The sequence below is a fragment of the Schistocerca piceifrons genome, chromosome 6, assembly GCF_021461385.2.
Source record: "Schistocerca piceifrons isolate TAMUIC-IGC-003096 chromosome 6, iqSchPice1.1, whole genome shotgun sequence".
Classification (NCBI taxonomy): Eukaryota; Metazoa; Arthropoda; class Insecta; order Orthoptera; family Acrididae; genus Schistocerca; species Schistocerca piceifrons.
This window is the reverse complement of record NC_060143.1, coordinates 359,276,590-359,294,643: the sequence shown is the minus strand read 5'-3', so window position 1 is coordinate 359,294,643 and position 18,054 is coordinate 359,276,590. Positions and strand designations below refer to the sequence as shown.

General features: G+C 42.5%; 1 protein-coding gene across 3 annotated transcripts in view; it reads left to right on the top strand.

Annotated features, from left to right (window-relative positions):
* Positions 1 to 18,054, top strand: part of LOC124802928 (host cell factor 1-like) — a 121,453-nt gene that overhangs the window by 51,156 nt on the left and 52,243 nt on the right. For 2 of the 3 annotated variants that reach the window (XM_047264005.1, XM_047264003.1), the window contains 3 exons: positions 15,087 to 15,595; positions 15,713 to 15,985; positions 16,096 to 16,257. In XM_047264005.1, coding sequence (XP_047119961.1) covers positions 15,155 to 15,595; positions 15,713 to 15,985; positions 16,096 to 16,257 — 876 coding nt within the window. In that variant the 5' untranslated portion in view covers positions 15,087 to 15,154. The remainder of the gene's footprint in view (positions 1 to 15,086; positions 15,596 to 15,712; positions 15,986 to 16,095; positions 16,258 to 18,054) is intronic. The other variant, XM_047264004.1, reaches the window with a different exon arrangement.

The window sequence follows — 18,054 nt, the reverse complement described above, 5'->3', positions numbered from 1 at the left end:
TCATATTTGATCAACAGCACATTGTATAACTTTGAAGTAGCATAACTTGGAAACTTTTAGACATTTTAAAGTGTTGAGGTTTCCTTTGTTGGGAGCCAGAATCTTATTAAAGTTATAAATGGTAACACTGACATTTGACTGTACACATTTTATTATTTGCACTACTTAGATTTTGTCTTTTGAGCCATTATCAGGTGCAACTGGGAAAGATGTTGGTACCTTTTCATCTAGACTGAGTATATCGGTTACAGTTCAGCTAAAACTTCACACTGGAAAGATGTTGAACACAGTAAACTATGCAGGCACCAGACAGGGAAACAAGTATGCCATCCCTTGCCTCCATGCCAAACTTACTGTCTTACTATCTGATGGCACCTGTTGATCACACACAACCTACCTTTAAAGCTAAGTCTGTCAAGTGTCTCCTGTTTTTGTCATCATAGCTCACCCTTATGCAGAGTAATTATTCTTATACTAGCCACAAGCTGCAAAACCACTAGGGATCCAGATAAAAGTTCTTGTAGCAGAGAGCAAAGCAGCAGCACTTCACTAACCAGCAGTGGAGGGTGAATCTTTGAGTGCAAGACACTTACGCTGGCAAAATATCAAAAACTCCATAAACAAACATAAACTATTAATCTCAAAACGAATCCCAGCAGATAATATGACAACAAGTGGCCACTAAACCCTTGGCATGTGCAGTGCTGAATTGTATGCAGTCTTGATGGCTTTTGAGCAGTTGAGACTTGCTGATACAAAGACCTCCTTCATCTGCTCCAAATCCAAGAATGCCTTATAGAGCATCAGAGAATGCTCCCAGCAGAAAATCTTTTCCAGAACCTTCAAAGTACAGTGTTGTCTGTACAAAATCATGCTAAAGATGTCATTCTGTTGGGTACCATGGTACACACTAATTCATCGTAACAAGACTACTGATGCATGTGATGGTTGAGATGAGAATTCACTGATGTCATGTGAGGTCCCTCGGCACTCAGTTATGTCAACTGCCCTTTAACTTATGGCTTCCTCCTCCATCATGATGAGCCTACAGACTGTGACATGCCATTGTTATAACTGTTCATATTTTAAATGGATGTTGTTCGTATGCTGAAATGAGAACATCAGATGCTTTGACCAGAGACAAGCCGCACCCCTCCCCCCCCCCCCCCCTCTCTCTCTCTCTCTCTCTCTCTCTCTCTCTCTCTCTCTCTCTCTCTCTCTCTCACACACACACACACACACACACACACACACACACACACACATAGATAGATAGATAAATAGAGGGAGAGCTTTTTAATTTTTGTTTTAAAATACCTACTTATTATTTTAAAACATAATTTTAATTACATGAAAAGTAACCTTTTATGCTTTTTAGAATCACTTGTACATTATAATTTTGAACGGAGACTGTTTTGAGTTGTGCATTATTAAAATTTTTGAGGCCTATGGGCTGTCAGCACTCTCCACAGCACAAGTCTGGTCTGGAAGGAGTGGGCATTTACAGCCTCCTGTACTTTGACATTTTTACATGTTTTCAAAACAGTAGTAATATACTTCCACAGTGCAACATATGTGAATTTTTTGTAAGGAAATATTTATTTATTTGGCTCATTAAATACATACTTCAGTATTCAGCAAGGCTACTGATAACCAGGACACTGAGCAGTCTTAAACCACTACCATCATAACCCAGAAGGTACGTGTACAACAAGAGGCAGCAGGGACTGACAGACTTGGTAGTGAGTGAACTAATGTAACATGAACTGAAGAGCATCATCCTTTTGTGGGGCATTTTCAGCTTGGGAAATACCCAAAAGACACACAAGGAGTAAGAAACCTGAGCCACCACAGAGATATTGTGTTTGGCAAGGAGAATTGGAATCCTATGTCCAGAATGAGCAGGTGTGTTGTGATGGAGCTGTCAAGATTTTGCTGCCTGCAAATCCAGTTCTTTGCACAGCACAACATCATCAGGCAACAAAGGACCTTCTGGTAATGTTTCTTTATGATGGCTGGGGCCTTGTGCTGCATATTCACGATGCACCTCCCCTTAAAGTGAGAAAAAAATGGTCAACTTGATGACACTGTTGCTTTGAACCTACTGTACTCATCTGGATTCAGAGAATGTTGGCTGTTTCCATAATGAGGACTGCATCTTGGTTCCTTGGTTATAGATATAAACCCACACCCCATCACCAGTGATCACTGTGCACCACTGCACTCGCAACTCCTGCTGCTGTCAACACCTACTCAGTGGAGGGCACATCAAAACTTCACGTGACAAGAGTGTCCCTGGATGCAGTCTTGACAGAGTTAAAAGATACTCAGCAGAGGAAGGAAAGAAACAAACGGCGTACCACGGGAGCGGTGTGGGAGAGGGAGTGCCACAATTGCAAGACCATGTAGCCCTGCTGCAAGGTCAGTCCCCATAGCAGCAAAGAGAGCGGCAGCTAATCAAGTTTTGGCTTGACAAAGAACGTCATAATGAAGTGCCAAGAAATTGTGGCACCTGATGAGGGTGAACGGAAGAAGCAGCGAGCAGCCCTCATCCCGACAAGGGGCGCAAACAAAAGATTACCATTGACGAGCGAGGCTGGTCTACTCTTGTAGCCACACAAGCCCCAGAGATAGAGAGCTGCCCCAAGTTGCAGCTTAGCAGCTCTGAAAGTCCCTTCACTGCACTTGATGAGATAGCAGATGGTGGTACCACACCACCACTCACCAACGAAGAGGTCCCCACCCCTTCTGCCCAACAAACTAAAGCAAAGGAACTGAGTTCAAGGCCAATCACCTTCCAAGTGAAGGGCGACTATTCAGTTCCTGCAACAGATATTACAGTGGACAAAGCAAGAGTTCACTGCAAAATCTGCAGGAAAGTACCTCGTGCTCTTTAACCTGTATGACTGCGAGGACTACTGCAGTGTATCTAGAGAGGCATCAGACAATGAGCTTCCTTTCTACACATACACTACAGTTTCTGACAAGGGGATCAAGGCTCTATTACTGTAGCTTGCCATGGACTACGAAGACAGAGCGCCTACAGAAGGCACTAGAACAACTCAGGTTTGGGATTCGCACAGTGACACAGTGAAGTCCCCAAACACTGGTGAAGATGGGCCACTTCTGCTAGCTGTGCCCACAAACAATTCCATTAATTGGGGTCTGTTTGGCCTCACATTATTAATGAAGACAGGCATCACAGTTGAGGACCTGAAGCCACGGCAAGGGGCGCTGTAGTGCTACAGATGTCATGTCACTGAGCATGTGGCAGACCAGTGCTCGTTGCCTGACATCTGCATGAAGTGTGCTGCAAACATCCCAGCAAGCAGTGCACACTAGAAATAGAAGGCGCACTGACATGTGCAAATAGTGGTAGGTCACACGCAGCGAACTACTGTGGCTGCAAATATCTCAAAGCCATGATGGCTCACCATTGTGGCGTGTCATACAGGGTGACTCAGAGGGCAATACCAGCATGCTCCTCCTCCCCCCCCCCCCTCCCTTTTCCCCGTCTGCGCCCCAGCCAGGGTCAAGACACCAGCAGCGGAATGATGCACACCATCAATGCATCTCAGCATGGGAAGGGCACAAGACGATGCTGGCGCTGATGTGCCGCAGCAGCTCGCCACTGTCACAGACGTGGCCTCCACACAACAAAGAGGATGGCGCAACTGCACCAGAAAGCGCATCATGCGTTTGCCGAGGGGCATCTGCTACACAAACTGGAAGTGCACAGCAGCCCTCTTCAGCAGAAGAGGACCAGGCATGATGCTGAAGCAGCGAAAGACAGTTATGGCGGCAATGCCGAAACTATTGCCCACAACACGTCAGCGCCACTCACTCACTTTCCTGATGGCATAAGAGGAGGTGAAATCAGCAACCTGGTTGTAGTGCTAACACTTATGTTCCGTCAAGTTCTGTCAAATGATGGGCATGATGGACTGCATGATGCAGCAGACCACTGCTGCCATGCGGGTAGTTACGCAAGTAGGTAAGCCATCCGCTGACAGGCAGTAGACGGCACACCACCACAGTTCAGAGCACTCAAGCGTGCAAACAGCGCATTTGGTTGGCCCACCAACTTCCAACAAACTTCTGTGCTGGTGCTGGCACCAGAAGAAGATAAAATTTTGAAAGGGTCAACATGAAGATGACCAACTGAGATGTCACAGCACACTCTTACGAAGCTGCAGAACAGGACTGTGATTGCAGCAGCGAAAAGCAAGAGATAGCCTTTGCCCCGTATGTTTTAACAGCACTAACTTCAGAATTTGAAAGTTTGTATTTCAATCAATATTGTCAAAAGCGTTTTCTAAATCTACAAATGCTGTCAATATGGTTGTGCTTTTCTTCAACTAATCTCCTGAAATAAGTCACCGGATCAGTATTGCTAATTTCTCCAGAACCCAAACTGATCTCTCCCCTGCTCTCTCCCCAGACCAGTAATTCCATCCTTCTGTCGATAATTTGTGGTAATATTTTGCAAACATTACTTATTAAACTGATAGTTCAGTAATATGTCTGTCAGCACATGCCGTGTTATTACATTCCTCTTGAACAATGAGTGTTCTTTGCATATCACACTTATCCAGTATACCAGTTTGAATCGCTTTGTCATGGTTGTTTCAAGTTTCTTTCCTTAATATATCTTTTTTACACCTTTCAGACTTCCCTTCTTTTCATAGTACTGGCTTGCCAGTACCTATTTTACCTTCAGAATATTTTACTCAGGATGATACAATAGTCGTTTCTGTGTCTACCAATGTGCAATGAACTAATGTCATTGACAGGTTCAGTGTTTTTGGATAGGTTGCACTTGTAATCTTAAGTAGTGTGTCAATTCAGGTTCATATCTAAGAGACAAAGGGTGACAGCTGCCCTAGCAGCAGCAGCAACAGCAGCAGCACATCAGAATATTGTGAGTTGACACAGCTACTCATCAAAAGCAACTTACTTGTCATTTCATCAGTGTTCTTTTGCTTCAATTCGTATATTTCGTGCATATCTGTGTATTTATCAGGCTGTCTTTAGTCTGGATAGGAACTCTGATTGCTGTGTTCAGATGTGACCCTTCACTCACAGCTACAGGCAGCACTGGCTTGAGGCTATTGCCAATGGGCATCACTGTGGAGGCTGGATGGGGCAATACAAGGGACATCCATCGTGACCCACATGTCCTCTGATTGGTCTACTACTGTGGCTGCCCTGGGTACTGCCCACATTGAGGTTGATCCCTCACCTGTGGTTGAGTGGGAGATTGTTCCAAGGTGTGACTGGCAGTGAAAGATTTTCCAAGGGGCTGATAGCAGGGCCTTACCAGTTCATCTGACGAGCAGGTTTCAGATGGTATCTGCGGCTGACGAAGTCCTAAGCCAGATCATGCCACTTGCCCTGTCCTAGAGCAATCCTCCGGTCTGCAAGGTCTGGGTAATTCAGAGTGTGGGGTTACCGGTAGTTGCGAGCTTCAGCATTAGGCACATCATGGGGCCCCTTAGAGATATGGCTCAGAAGGAGGGGAAGTGCATACTGAGAAGAGTCACTCCAGGTGTGCAACAGGTGCTTCCAGATGCCATGAAGAGCACAGTGTGCTGCCAGCAGCAGGTGGTGGTCCATGTTGGTACTGGTGATGTGTGTCACTTTGGATTGGAAGAGATTCTCTCTGGTTTTGGGCAGCTAGCTGAATTAGTAAAGACTGCCAGTTTTGCTAGCAAGATGATGGGAGAACTCGCCATTTGTAGCATCGTCTATGGAACTGACTGTGGTTCTTTGGCACAAAGCTGAGTGAAGGGTCTGAATCAGAGACTCAGCTTGTTTTATGATTGTGTAGGTTGCAGATTCCTTTCAGAAGCCCACTTGAAGTGAAAATGGTTGGGAAGACATACTTGACCTCTTAGCAACAAATAATCCTGACCAAATAAGGAACATAATGGCATGGGTAGATCACATAACTAATGAGGAAGTATTGAATAGGATTGGGGAGAAGAGAAGTTTGTGGCACAACTTGACCAGAAGAAGGGATCGGTTGGTAGGACATGTTCTGAGGCATCAAGGGATCACCAATTTAGTATTGGAGGGCAGCGTGGAGGGTAAAAATCGTAGAGGGAGACCAAGAGATGAATACACTAAGCAGATTCAGAAGGATGTAGGCTGCAGTACGTACTGGGAGATGAAGCAGCTTGCACAGGATAGAGTGGCATGGAGAGCTGTATCAAACCAGTCTCAGGACTGAAGACAACAACAACAACAACAACAACAACAACAACAATGGCATATACAGGGATTAGTGACCTCAAGGTTTTTGTAGCTAGACTGAATACCATAACATCCAAACCCACCAAAAATAAACCCGAAATACATTTATTTATAAAAGCAGATAAAAATTCTCTTGGCACCTTTCTAAAAAGACAGTCTCCACTCCTTCCAGCCCGACTATCTAAGTGAGATGTGGTTTAAATTCAAAGACTGTGATTTATTGGCAGAACACACAGAAAATGTAACAGGTCTACCAAAGAGACGGCTTACACTATGTTTGCCTGCCCCCTTCTGGAGTATCGCTATGCAGTGTGGGATCTGCATCAGATAGGACTGATGGAGGACTTCGGAACAGTTCAAAGCATGGCAGCCCATTCTATATTATCGCACATGATATACGAATTGCGGTTGCGGTCATTAAAACAAAGGTATTTTTGACTGCAGCAGGAACTTCTCATGAAATTTCAATCTCCAACTTTCTCCTCAGAGTGTGAAAATATTTTGTTGATGCCAACCTACATAGGAAGAAATGATCATCATAATAAAAATGGAAAAATCAGAGCTCGCACAGAAAAATTAAAGCGGTTGGTTTTCCTACAGTCCGTTCAACTGTGGAACGGTAGAGAAGCAGCTTAAAGGTAGTTTGATGAACAAGATACCTAATTGTGACTTGCAAAGTAATCATGTGGAAATAGATGTAGATGCTCATTTTTATGTGTTGTTTTCTTTCGAGTTTTAGTACTGGGCTGAATAGGAAGAGCACTTGCTGTTGGTTAACACTTACGGCTACAGCCAGCCATCTGAAGGCTGCAGCCTTGGAGTGCAGGGGCAGTGCAGAAAGCGGTGCATTGCATGGAGAGCCTCAGGTGAAACTTGTTTCACCTGTGAGTACTGAGTGCCAGGTTGTAATCCATTGTTACCCATTGACATGGAGGGTAACTGTAGGGGCTGTCCATCTGACCTTGCCATTTTATCCTGCAAGTGGATAGGTTCTTTGGCAGGGCCTGAGCATCTACATCTTTACGCCAAAAGCCACATTGAGGTGCTTGGTGGAGGGTACTTTGTGTAGCCTGAAATTTCCCCGCTCTCCTGTTCCATTTGCAAATAGTTCACAGGAAGAACGATTGCCAGTAAACCTCCACCTGGGCTCAAATCTCTCTTATTATATCTTCATGGTCTTTTTGTGAGATATACTAGGAGGAAGCAATCTAAACTCTTAAGACAATAAAATAAAGATTCACAGCGGAGGAATTATCCTAATGGGACAGAAATTGGCAGACGTGATGTACATGTACAAACAAACAAATGATTACAATTTCAGAAAAATTGGATGAGTTGTTCAAGAGAGAGAGCTTCACAAATTGAGCAAGTGAATAAAGTGTTATTCCTTCTGTGGTCCTTATGCAAGCAGTTATTTGGCTTGGCATTGATTGATATAGTTGTTGAATGATTTGCAGAGAGAGATCGTGCCAAGTTATGTCTGTGGTGCATTAGATCGTCAAAATCCTGAGCTGGTTGGAGGGCCCTGTCCGTAATGCTCCAGACATTCTCTGCCGGCGAGTGATCCAGCAATTGTTTGGCCAAGGAAGGGTTTGGAAATCACAAACACAAGCAGTACAAACTCTTGTCTTGTATGGGTGGGCATTATCTTCCTGAAATGTAAGCCCAGTATAGCTTGCCGTGAATGGCAACAAAACAGAGCATAGAATATTGTCAACGTATCACTGTGCTACTGTAAGGGAGCTGCGGATGGTAACCGAAGGGGTTCTGCTGTGAAAAGAAATGGCACCCCAGATCATCACTCCTTGTTGTTGGGCTGTGTGGTGGGCTACAGTTAGGTTGGTATCCCCCCCATTGTCCACATCGTCTCCAGACACGTCTTCGGCCTAGAATCTCATCAGCTGGAGTAGAATTGCCTTCAGTGGTGAGTCCAACTTCAAACTGAGTTTGAACAGTCAACAAAGAATGGAGATGACCCTGACAGCCATGGGATACCAGCTTGACTGTTGTCCACTATACAGCCCGACAACCAGGAGTGATATACTTTGGGTGTCATTTGTTTTCATAGCATGTCCCCTTTAGTGGTCATCTGCAGCACCCCTACAGCACAGCAGTACATCAGTAACATTCTATGCCCAATTTTGTTGCCATTCATGGCAAGCCATCTTGGGCTTACTTTTCAGCAAGATAAGGCTCTCCCACACACGGCAAGAGTTTGTACTGCTAGTCTTTGTGCTTGCCAAACCCTACCTTGTCCAGCAATTTCTCTGGATCTCTCCCTAATTGAGAATGTTTGGAGCATTAGGGGTATGGTCCTCCAACTGTCTCAGGATTTTGATGACCTAATGCACCAGTTGGTCAGAATTTGGCACAATCTCTCTCAGGAGGCCAACCAACTTTTTTTTATGACTCTTCTAGGAACATTTGCTGTCAGAATTTTAACAGTAAACCACACTGTTATGCAGAACATCTCTATGGCAACATCTGCTACTAAAGAACGCTGATAATCTTTGTGATGCTTTCATGGTTACTACATGAACCTGTAAAAAAACACGCTGCTCTTCTTTGGATCTTCTATATTTCCTCTGTAAGTCCTATCTGGTACAGATTCCATGCTGACGAGCAGTACTTAAGTATTGGTCAAATGAGTGTTTGTGAGGTACTTTATTTGCTGATGGACTATATTTCCCGTGGATTCTTCCAATGAATCTGTCTGGCATCTGTCTTCCTCACAATTAATTTTATGTGATCATTCCACTTCAGATTACTCTGTGTGCATACCCCTAGACATTTTATGGATGTAACTGCTTCCAGTGATAGTTCTGCAGTCTATGTATTTGCAGTATGTTATATTTGTTTATGTTGATGGTCAATTGCAACATTCTACAGCCAGGAGGCAGACGAAGGAAGGGTTTTGTAGCTATAGAGGGCTCAAATGCTACAGTCTGGGAGATGAGTCCTTAGTACTGACAGTTCAGTAGCATAATTCCGTTGCCTAGTGACCACAGGTAGCCAGTCAATGACGGACTGCATTCAGGCAGGTAGCAGGAGCCATGTTGCTGCTCTACAAACATGACACACCCATGTCAGAAATGTATCAGTGAGTGTGTCTCATGCAACCAATGTTGTCGTTTTGTTGTTTATGTTAACAGTTCGGCTCATAGTTCATATTTGTTGTTTTTAGTGTTATTTGCCTGTTTCCTTTTAAACAATATCCAGTGCAACAATTTGTGTTGGCCCAGCATCTGATGCGAAACTAAGGAGGAGAAGTGTGCCACAAGCCAGGCCTTCAAACTCGTGTGTCTGCTGGTGAAGCTACTTTGAAAAAGAAGAGGAGGAAGCAAGCTCTTATTTTGTTTTGCTCAGGTTTATAAGAGGACTGCAGCAGCATTGAAAATAAGTAAGAACACTGTTGTAACAGTAGAGAAAGAACAATACAGTATAGATTGTGGTGAGGGTGGCGCAACAAGGCTACACACACACAAAAGAAAGAAGCACCTGAGAAAGAAGCAAGTGACAAAGTTTCGAGAATGACTTTATTTGTAGTCCTATAGGTGTATAGCTATTATAAGAGAAGGGATCATCCCACTCTATCTATGTTACTCATGTCACTTCAGAAAGATGATCTTTTTAAAGGAAGCAAATTTTTATTACATTCAATGCTAAAAGACATAGGTTTCAGGACTTCAGCTACTCAGTGTTTAACAGATGCAGAGTGTTGGCGGAAAGGACAGATGGAGGTGCAGACTTCTGCGCAAGGTCATGGGTGTGAGATGTGAAAATATAGTGTGGATAGATGAAACTTGTGTTAATGCCAGCCATTCATTACATACAGGCTGGAGTGATGGAATGCCTGAGGGAATGATGGCAGTGTCTTTTGGAAAATTAGGGCATTAGGTCAAATTACTGTATCATGTGCAGGTACATCAGACGTTTTTGTGCCAAACTGCTTGTTACTGTTTTGTTTGGGGGGGGGGGGGGGGGGTGATTACCACTAAGAGATGATGAACAGTGTGGTTTTTTCAAAAGTGGTTTGAGACATTGCTTATGATAAATCTGACTAGTCCATCGTCATGGGCAATGCCCTTTATCATTCCGTTGTTCATTATAGGACACCAACTTTGGCAGTAAAGAAAAAAGATTTTATTCGGTAGCTGAAACGACAAAATGTTAATTTCAGAGAGGATTAGAAGAAGGCAGAATTACTTGAAACTGACAGAAAAGAAACCAGGAATTACTCGCAACTGTGTCAGAAAAGAAATCACAATTTCCAACATGTGTAATTGATGCGAGTGCTAAAAGTCACAGGCATGAAACTGTTTGGCTTCTTCCATACCATTGTCACTTCAGTGCCATTGAATGGGTATGGGCAGAGATAAAAAATTATGTTGCTGCAAACAATAAAAAATTCACAATCTATGGTGTTGAAAATCTTCTTGTAGCAGCTGTCAATCAAGTGACAGGCAAGACATGGACAAAAATTGTGAGCAAGTACTGCAAGTATTATCAGAGGGGCAGCCAAAAATGAATACATTGTGGAAGAATCCATATAAAATTTAAGTATGGGCAGTGCTAAAGGAGACTTTTAAATCAGATTCTGACAGTAATGACAGTGGTGTTTTCCCATTAGAATAACTACAACACACTCAAGAAAGTGAGAAGGGAGCATGCCCTCGATCTATATCATATTGTGAGTACCATCTTCAGATTATAACTATTAATATACTCATAAATTATTCTGTCACTCAATGTAGAACTAATTGATTTGGCTAATATTTAACATCAGGATTAAAAACTGTGAATGCTCAATGATTTGCAAAAATAGTTTTCATTTTTATTGTGAAGTTTGAAAATAACTTTATATTGCAGTATATTAGATACTAAATAACTCTCTTCACTTTTTCAAAATTAATATATTACAAGAAGCAACTGTAAATAAATTCACACATACAAGACCTGCATGTTGTCGATGCTTTTGTTTCTGCTACTAGAGAACGCATATAAGTAGAGACCAGATGCGGAGTACCATATGCCATGTTCGGCAACATTGATGTCTGTCCGCCTGAACTGTCTGTACCAGTCTCATCTTGTGGACTATAGGTGCATTATGGAGCCCTTTTGGGAAAATCGTCCTGAACTGGAAAAAAGTCCAATGAACACCCAGTGTGTGTACTGGGGTCCTATCCAAGATGTGGAGAAGGCCCTGCCTGTGGTTAACAGGGGTGCTGGGTGCAGTCACCTTCAAGTTGTGACTGATGTCAGCACCAGTGATGCTTGTTGCTTGGGTTCTGAGATCCTCTGCAGTTAGCTGGTGGATGTGCTGCCCTTCCTCATGGGATACAGGCAGAGCTTACAGTAGCAGTATTGTTTCCAGAGATGATTGGAGTCCTTCGGTGTGGAATCAAGTGGAGGATTTTGACCAGTCAGTTATACGATGGTCTTCACTGCCAATTTCTGGAGCTGTGTTGTGTTGTGGGAAATTGTAGGAATCCTCTAGATAAGTCAGGGCCGCATTACGCAGAAAAAGCGGATATTTGGATAGCAGAATATATGTGAAATGTACCTTCTTTCTTTTTTAAAAGAAAAAAGGAAGTTGGAAGCCAGGCGATAGTTTGAGGACCTCTGATAACCACCCTCCTGTCAATACAGACACGTAAAGTGAAACCTGATATGTACAAAGAAGGGGCATTTCAAATGTCAAGATTTTAACAGTAATTATCTGAAGCATTCATAACAAAGTCCCTGAAGTTATTGCCATCCAGGGAAGTGCTCGTGCTTATACTTGAAACTGAGAGCTGGATGCAGTGTTTATTGCAGTCGACAAAAATAATTATCTGTCAGTGCCGAAATTGTGTCTGAGTGAGAAGTTACCTGAACATGAGTAACTGGCTGAGGCGAACACAAAGTAATCGTAGGTTATTCTCAACTGTCACCTGATTCCACTATAACTGTTGTAGAGTCATTTAAAGAAAGTCTGCACTCAGTAGTGGGGAAGTACCCCTACTGAGTACTGACTAGGACATGTATGAATTCATTGCAGTTGGTACAGTCAGTCTCGAAAAGTAATGCTGAATACTTTCTCTGAAAACTGTCTTGAGCATTTAGTGCACCAACTGTCACAAAATGGAAATATCTTAGGCTTCCTAGTATCAAACAAGTCCAACAGTGTCATTACAAAGAGAGGGATTACTGGTCACAGTATCAAGCCTTAATGGTTACTAAAGTTAATTAAACCATCAGGAAGTTTAAAAGAGCTTTTATGTTGGAAAGAGCTAATAAGCAGTTGTAAGCTGAAGTTTTAAATTTCACATTTAAGAAACCATTCATGCAGGAGGATCATACAAACATACCATTGCATAGACTCCCATATGAAGTAAATGGATATAGGCATCCCTGGCATAAAAAAGTAGCTCAAAGAGTAGAAAACAAAAAACTCACCAAATCCAGACAGAACCCATTTCAGGCATTTTCTTCATTGTGAATCTCCTCTAGTGTAGCAAAAAGTCCCAAGAGATTAGAAAAAATTGCACACGGTTTCCGTATATAAGAAGGATAAAGGAATGCACCACAAAATTACAAACCAATTCCTTAATATCGGTTTGTTGTAGAATTCTGTAGTGTATTCTGCTTTAAAATGTAACAAATTCCCTTGAGAGAGAGAAAAGCTTCTCTCAGTTCGAATTTATAAAGTATCACTCAAGCAAAACTCTACTTGCTCTATTCTTGCAAATTATCCTGCAAACCATGGATGAAGGGCAGCAGACAGATTCCATATTTCTAGATTTCCATAAAGTGTGTCACACAGTGCCACACTCAGACTGTTAACAAGGAGCCAAGCATGTGGAATATGTTCCCAGAGATATGGGTAGCTCAAAGACTTCTTAAGTAAAAGAAACTGGTACGTTTTCCTGGATGGCATGTATTCATTGGAGACAAAGGTATTGTCAGTAATGCCCCAGGGAAATGTGACAGGACTGCTCTTGTTCACTGTAAACATAAATGATCTGACACACCGGGTGAGCAGCAATCTGTAACTGTTTGCTGATGAAGCTGTAGTGTATGGATCAGTGTTGTATTTAAGTGACTGTGGAAGGATACAGGATGATCTAGACAAAATTTTTATTTGATATAACGAATGGCAGTTACTGACAATGTCAAAAAATGTAAATTAATGCAGATGAATAAGGAAAACAATCCAATAATGCTTGACTACAGTATTAGTAGTGTCCTACTTGACGCAGTAATGTCAAGGCATAATGTTACAAAGCAACTTGAAATGGAACAAACACCTAAGGTCATTTGTAGGATCTGGACCACAAGGTCCAGGGTTCGATTCCCATCCAGGTTGGGGATTTTCTCTGCCTGGGGGCTGGGTGTTTGTGTTCTCCTCATCATTTCTCATCATCATCATCATCATTCTTGAAAGTGGCTAAATTGGACTGCGTAAAAACTGGGACTTTTTACGGGTGCTGATGACCACGCAGTTGAGTGCCCCATAAACAAATCATCATCATCATCATTTGTAGGAAAGTGTAGATCATATATAAAGGAAATGGCATACAGAACACTTACGCAACCCATTCTTAAATACTGCTCGAGTGTTTGGGATCCCCACCAAGTAATATTAACAGAAGACTTTGAAGCAGTTAAAAGACGAGCAGCTAGATTTGTAACTATCTGTCTCTACCAACACGCGAGTATTACAGAAATGCTGTGTGAACTCAAATGAGAATACTGGAGGGGAAGAAGACATTCTTTTTGCTACACGCTGTTGAGAAAGTTTAGAAAACCACCATTTGTGACATCCTGCAGAGCAGTCTCACTGCCACCAACATATGTGTTGTGTTAGGACTACAAAGGCAAGATACAAGAAATCAGGGCTCCCACTGAAACATGTAGTCAGTAGTTTTTTCCTTTCTGTGTTTGAGAGTGGAGAAGGAAGGGAAGTGACTAGCAATGGTACAAAATACCCTCGGTATAGTGGCTTGCAGAGAGTTTATATAGCTGTGGATGTAACATAGATTATCTAACGGTACAGTAGAGCTGTATGTCATCTGGAAATATTATGGCTATAGTTCCCCTTTACTTCCAGCCATTTGCACACCAGCATAGTAAGGACATGTTGGCTAATGTTTCAATGTGATATCAGTCCTGCCTCCACACTATTGCCACTATAACTATTGTAAAGGCTGCTGCCCCAGGATTTTGTTGTGGTGGTCGTCAGTCCAAAGGCTGGTTTGAAGCAGTGCTACATGCTAGTCTACCATGTAATACTGTAACTTACTTCCATTTGAAACTGCTTACTGAATTCGAGCATTGGTTTCCCTCTATAATTCCCATCCCCCTCCCTCCCTCCTCCTCCTCCTCCTCCTCCTCCTCCCTGAATACACACACGTGTGCCCCCCCCCCCCCCCCCCCCCCCGCGTGCACGCGCCCACACACACACACACACACACAAAACAAACTCTTCACTCCATTACTAAATTGATTATGTATTGATGCATCACAGTGTGTCCTGTCAACCAATCTGTTCTTTTAGTAACATTGTGCTGTAATCCCCTCACCTTCCCCTCCCCAATCCGGTCCAGTATTTCTTCATTAGTTACTCAGTCTACCCATCTAGTCTTCGTGCTTGGGATATAGGTGTCCTTATCTCAAGTGTATTCTCTGTAGAATTTTCCAGTGCCTCAACAGATACATTGTGCAGATTTCTTAACAAAATTTACTGAAAATTGTGTATCCTGTTCTTACTCATTCAGAGATTTATGAGAACTTCATAAGGTCGTACACAATTTTTTTGTGTCATTCCTCATTTTCTCTTTCTTGGACAGGTGACAACTGCAGCATCAGTAATAATAGTATAGCTGATGGGAATACTTTACCAGAAGCTTCAGAGAAAATGTCGGAGCAAGACTCGGACGTGTCGATTACAGTCCATGACAAGTTAGGCAGTGCAAGTGATGAAAAAAGTGAAGAACTAAAAGCTCCAGAGGCAGTAGAAACTGATGCAGAAATGACTGACGTTTCTGAAGCTGTACCATCATCTGGTAATGGCGCTACTTCTGTTACTACTATCACAGAAATGGTACAAAAATCATCCCCTGTAAAGGATGTCCCAATGCTAGAACCAACTATAAAAAAGGAAGATGAGGATGAACAGAAAGAGGAACATTTGGAGCAACCACAACAGCAAGCAAGTGCTGTCTCGGATCTCACTGCACATTTGGCAGCCACTGCTGTGGAACCAAAGCATGAGGATCCAGGTGGGGCTGATGCTTTGTCAACCCTTGCAAGTGCTGCTCTTGGCTGTAACCAGGCACCAACAGATACTCCTGCTGTGGTTAGTTTGCTCTTCGGCAGTTACATTAACTGTATTGATAACATGTATTGATTTGCAACAAATACTTTAATTTGATCATTTGTTTTGTTATGTTCTTATCTTTTATTTTATTTTCAGAAGCAGACAGATGAAACAGAAAACTCAACAGCAAATAAGAAGAAAGAAAGCTCTGAATGGTATGATGTTGGTATTATACGAGGTACAAACTTCACTGTTAGCAAATTTTTCATTCCTCCAGAAGGCTATGAAGATGACAGGCCAGTGACAGAATTTTTACGTGGTTTGGAACCAGATTTCTCCAAACACACAGAGATGAAGCTAGAGCCAGGAACTGCATACAAATTCCGGATTGCAGCTATAAATTCTCGCGGCCAGGGACCCTGGAGTGAGGTAGTAAACAATCTACTTTGAGAGACTTAAATAAATAGTTGTTGCTTGAAACATTGCAGATCACACATGCAAATTATTACCCAGAATAATGCATATCTTGTCTTTCAAAGGTCTCTGCTTTCAAGACTTGCTTGCCTGGTTACCCGGGTGCGCCATCAGCAATAAAAATCTCCAAGTCGTTAGAAGGTGCCCATTTGTCATGGGAACCGCCTCCTCGCACCTGTGGTCCCATTCTTGAGTATGCTGTTTATCTTGCTGTTCGCAGTACACAGGTTAGTTTGTTCAGTGTATTGTGCGATGGTATTGTTTTGTCAGTCTCTTCACATTTCAGATAAAGCCAGTATGGATGATGACAAAATTGGTAAGAAAACAATATACAGTGAAACTTTGATTTTACATTCTCCAATTTTATAAATTTTGCGACTCCACACCATAAATTTGTAGCCCCTGTGGGAAAACCTATAAGGTCAACGCTAAAAATTTCCAAATTTTACATTTCTTCCTAGTAAGGTTTACCTCATTTCTAAGTTCTTATTTAATGTGTCACTTGACTTTGTCCCATTTTCTTCCCATTTACATTTGATGAGACTGAACAAGTTACAAGTGGCTCAAAAGACAGATGTTTCTCTCCCATGGGTGATGGTGGAATTAAGGGAATAGGCCTTATGGAGAGGAGAGATGTGAGAGAGGAAATGCTGATGTAATCCACGATCGGTGTTGCCAGCACAACTTGCAACCTTTAGCTTCATCGTGCAATTATGATACAACTACTGTTGGGTTGTAATGGTAATGGAAAAACAAGACAATCGACACGAAGTGTTCTGGATCAAGCCAATATGTGACAAAGGGGCCCTGCTACCACGTTTGCTTGTGCCACTTACAACTCAGTCTCATGTTTTTGCATGTATTTCCAATATACTTTATTCAGCAACAGTATCAATCATCAACCTTATAAATTCAAACACTTAAGTCTCGAAGAATATACTCAGTCATAATCAATGAAACATTACCCATTTCCAGCTATTTAATTATTATTGGCTGGCGATTTATTACGTCACCCAATAGCCAGGGCATACGACATTAACATACATAAAATGAGCTCACCTACGGGATGCGTGGAGAGGGGTAGGGGCCCTTCAGCGACTGGAGTGCAGGTAGGGGTGAAAGCGTATTGTGAAGTGCTGAAAATATACTTTTCGTGAAGATGATGTGCTATGACAGAGATGGCACACGGAAATAGTACATGGGTTTTGTGGCAGAACATTTTAAAGAGTTTCGTGTTCAAATCTCACATGATACAGTTGCAACAACTGCATACTCTACTCATGTATGTACATTTAGATAAACACTGTTTGGCCTTCTACATCGACGTAAGTACCACCAAATTATCAATTAAGATGAATGGGCATAGGCAGAGGGTGTATACTGGCATCATGCAATATCCTGTTGCAGAGGATGCTCTACAACATGACAGTCGTGATCTTGGTGCTTGTTTCACCTCATGCACAATCTGGAATCTTCCCCCAGACATCAGTTCCTCAGAACTCCGCAGGTGGGAAGTAGCATTACAACGTGTCCTTGGTTCTCGCCACCCACTTGGCCTTAATTTATGTTAATTTCTTCCGTCTTAGCATTTCTTCACAGTAACTACTCTTTGCTTCACTCCGTTTTAGTTTTCTACGTATTTCATTGTCGGACCCGTCCATTTTTCACTACCTCCCCCCCCCCCCCCCCCCCCCCCCCCCCCCCCCCCATCCCACCTGTGTTACATTCAATGCACTTTGCTTTTCACTTTTGTTAACTCATGCATGGTGTTCAAGCAGTAATCTCTGACTGCATATTACCCTTTAAGCTCTCAAGTTTTCAAATCTTGCCCAATGCAGTCCCCAACAATCAGATTTTCCTTCTCATCCTATGTGGTAAGCCTCTCCTGACGCTCAGTCCATGAAACTTAGTGATATTTGGACAGTAGCACTACAGAATTGCTAGACAGTTTTATCCGTGACAAGATTACGATCGATAGTTAAGTTTTATCTCTGACAAAGGTTATCTCTGCATATCACGTGTAA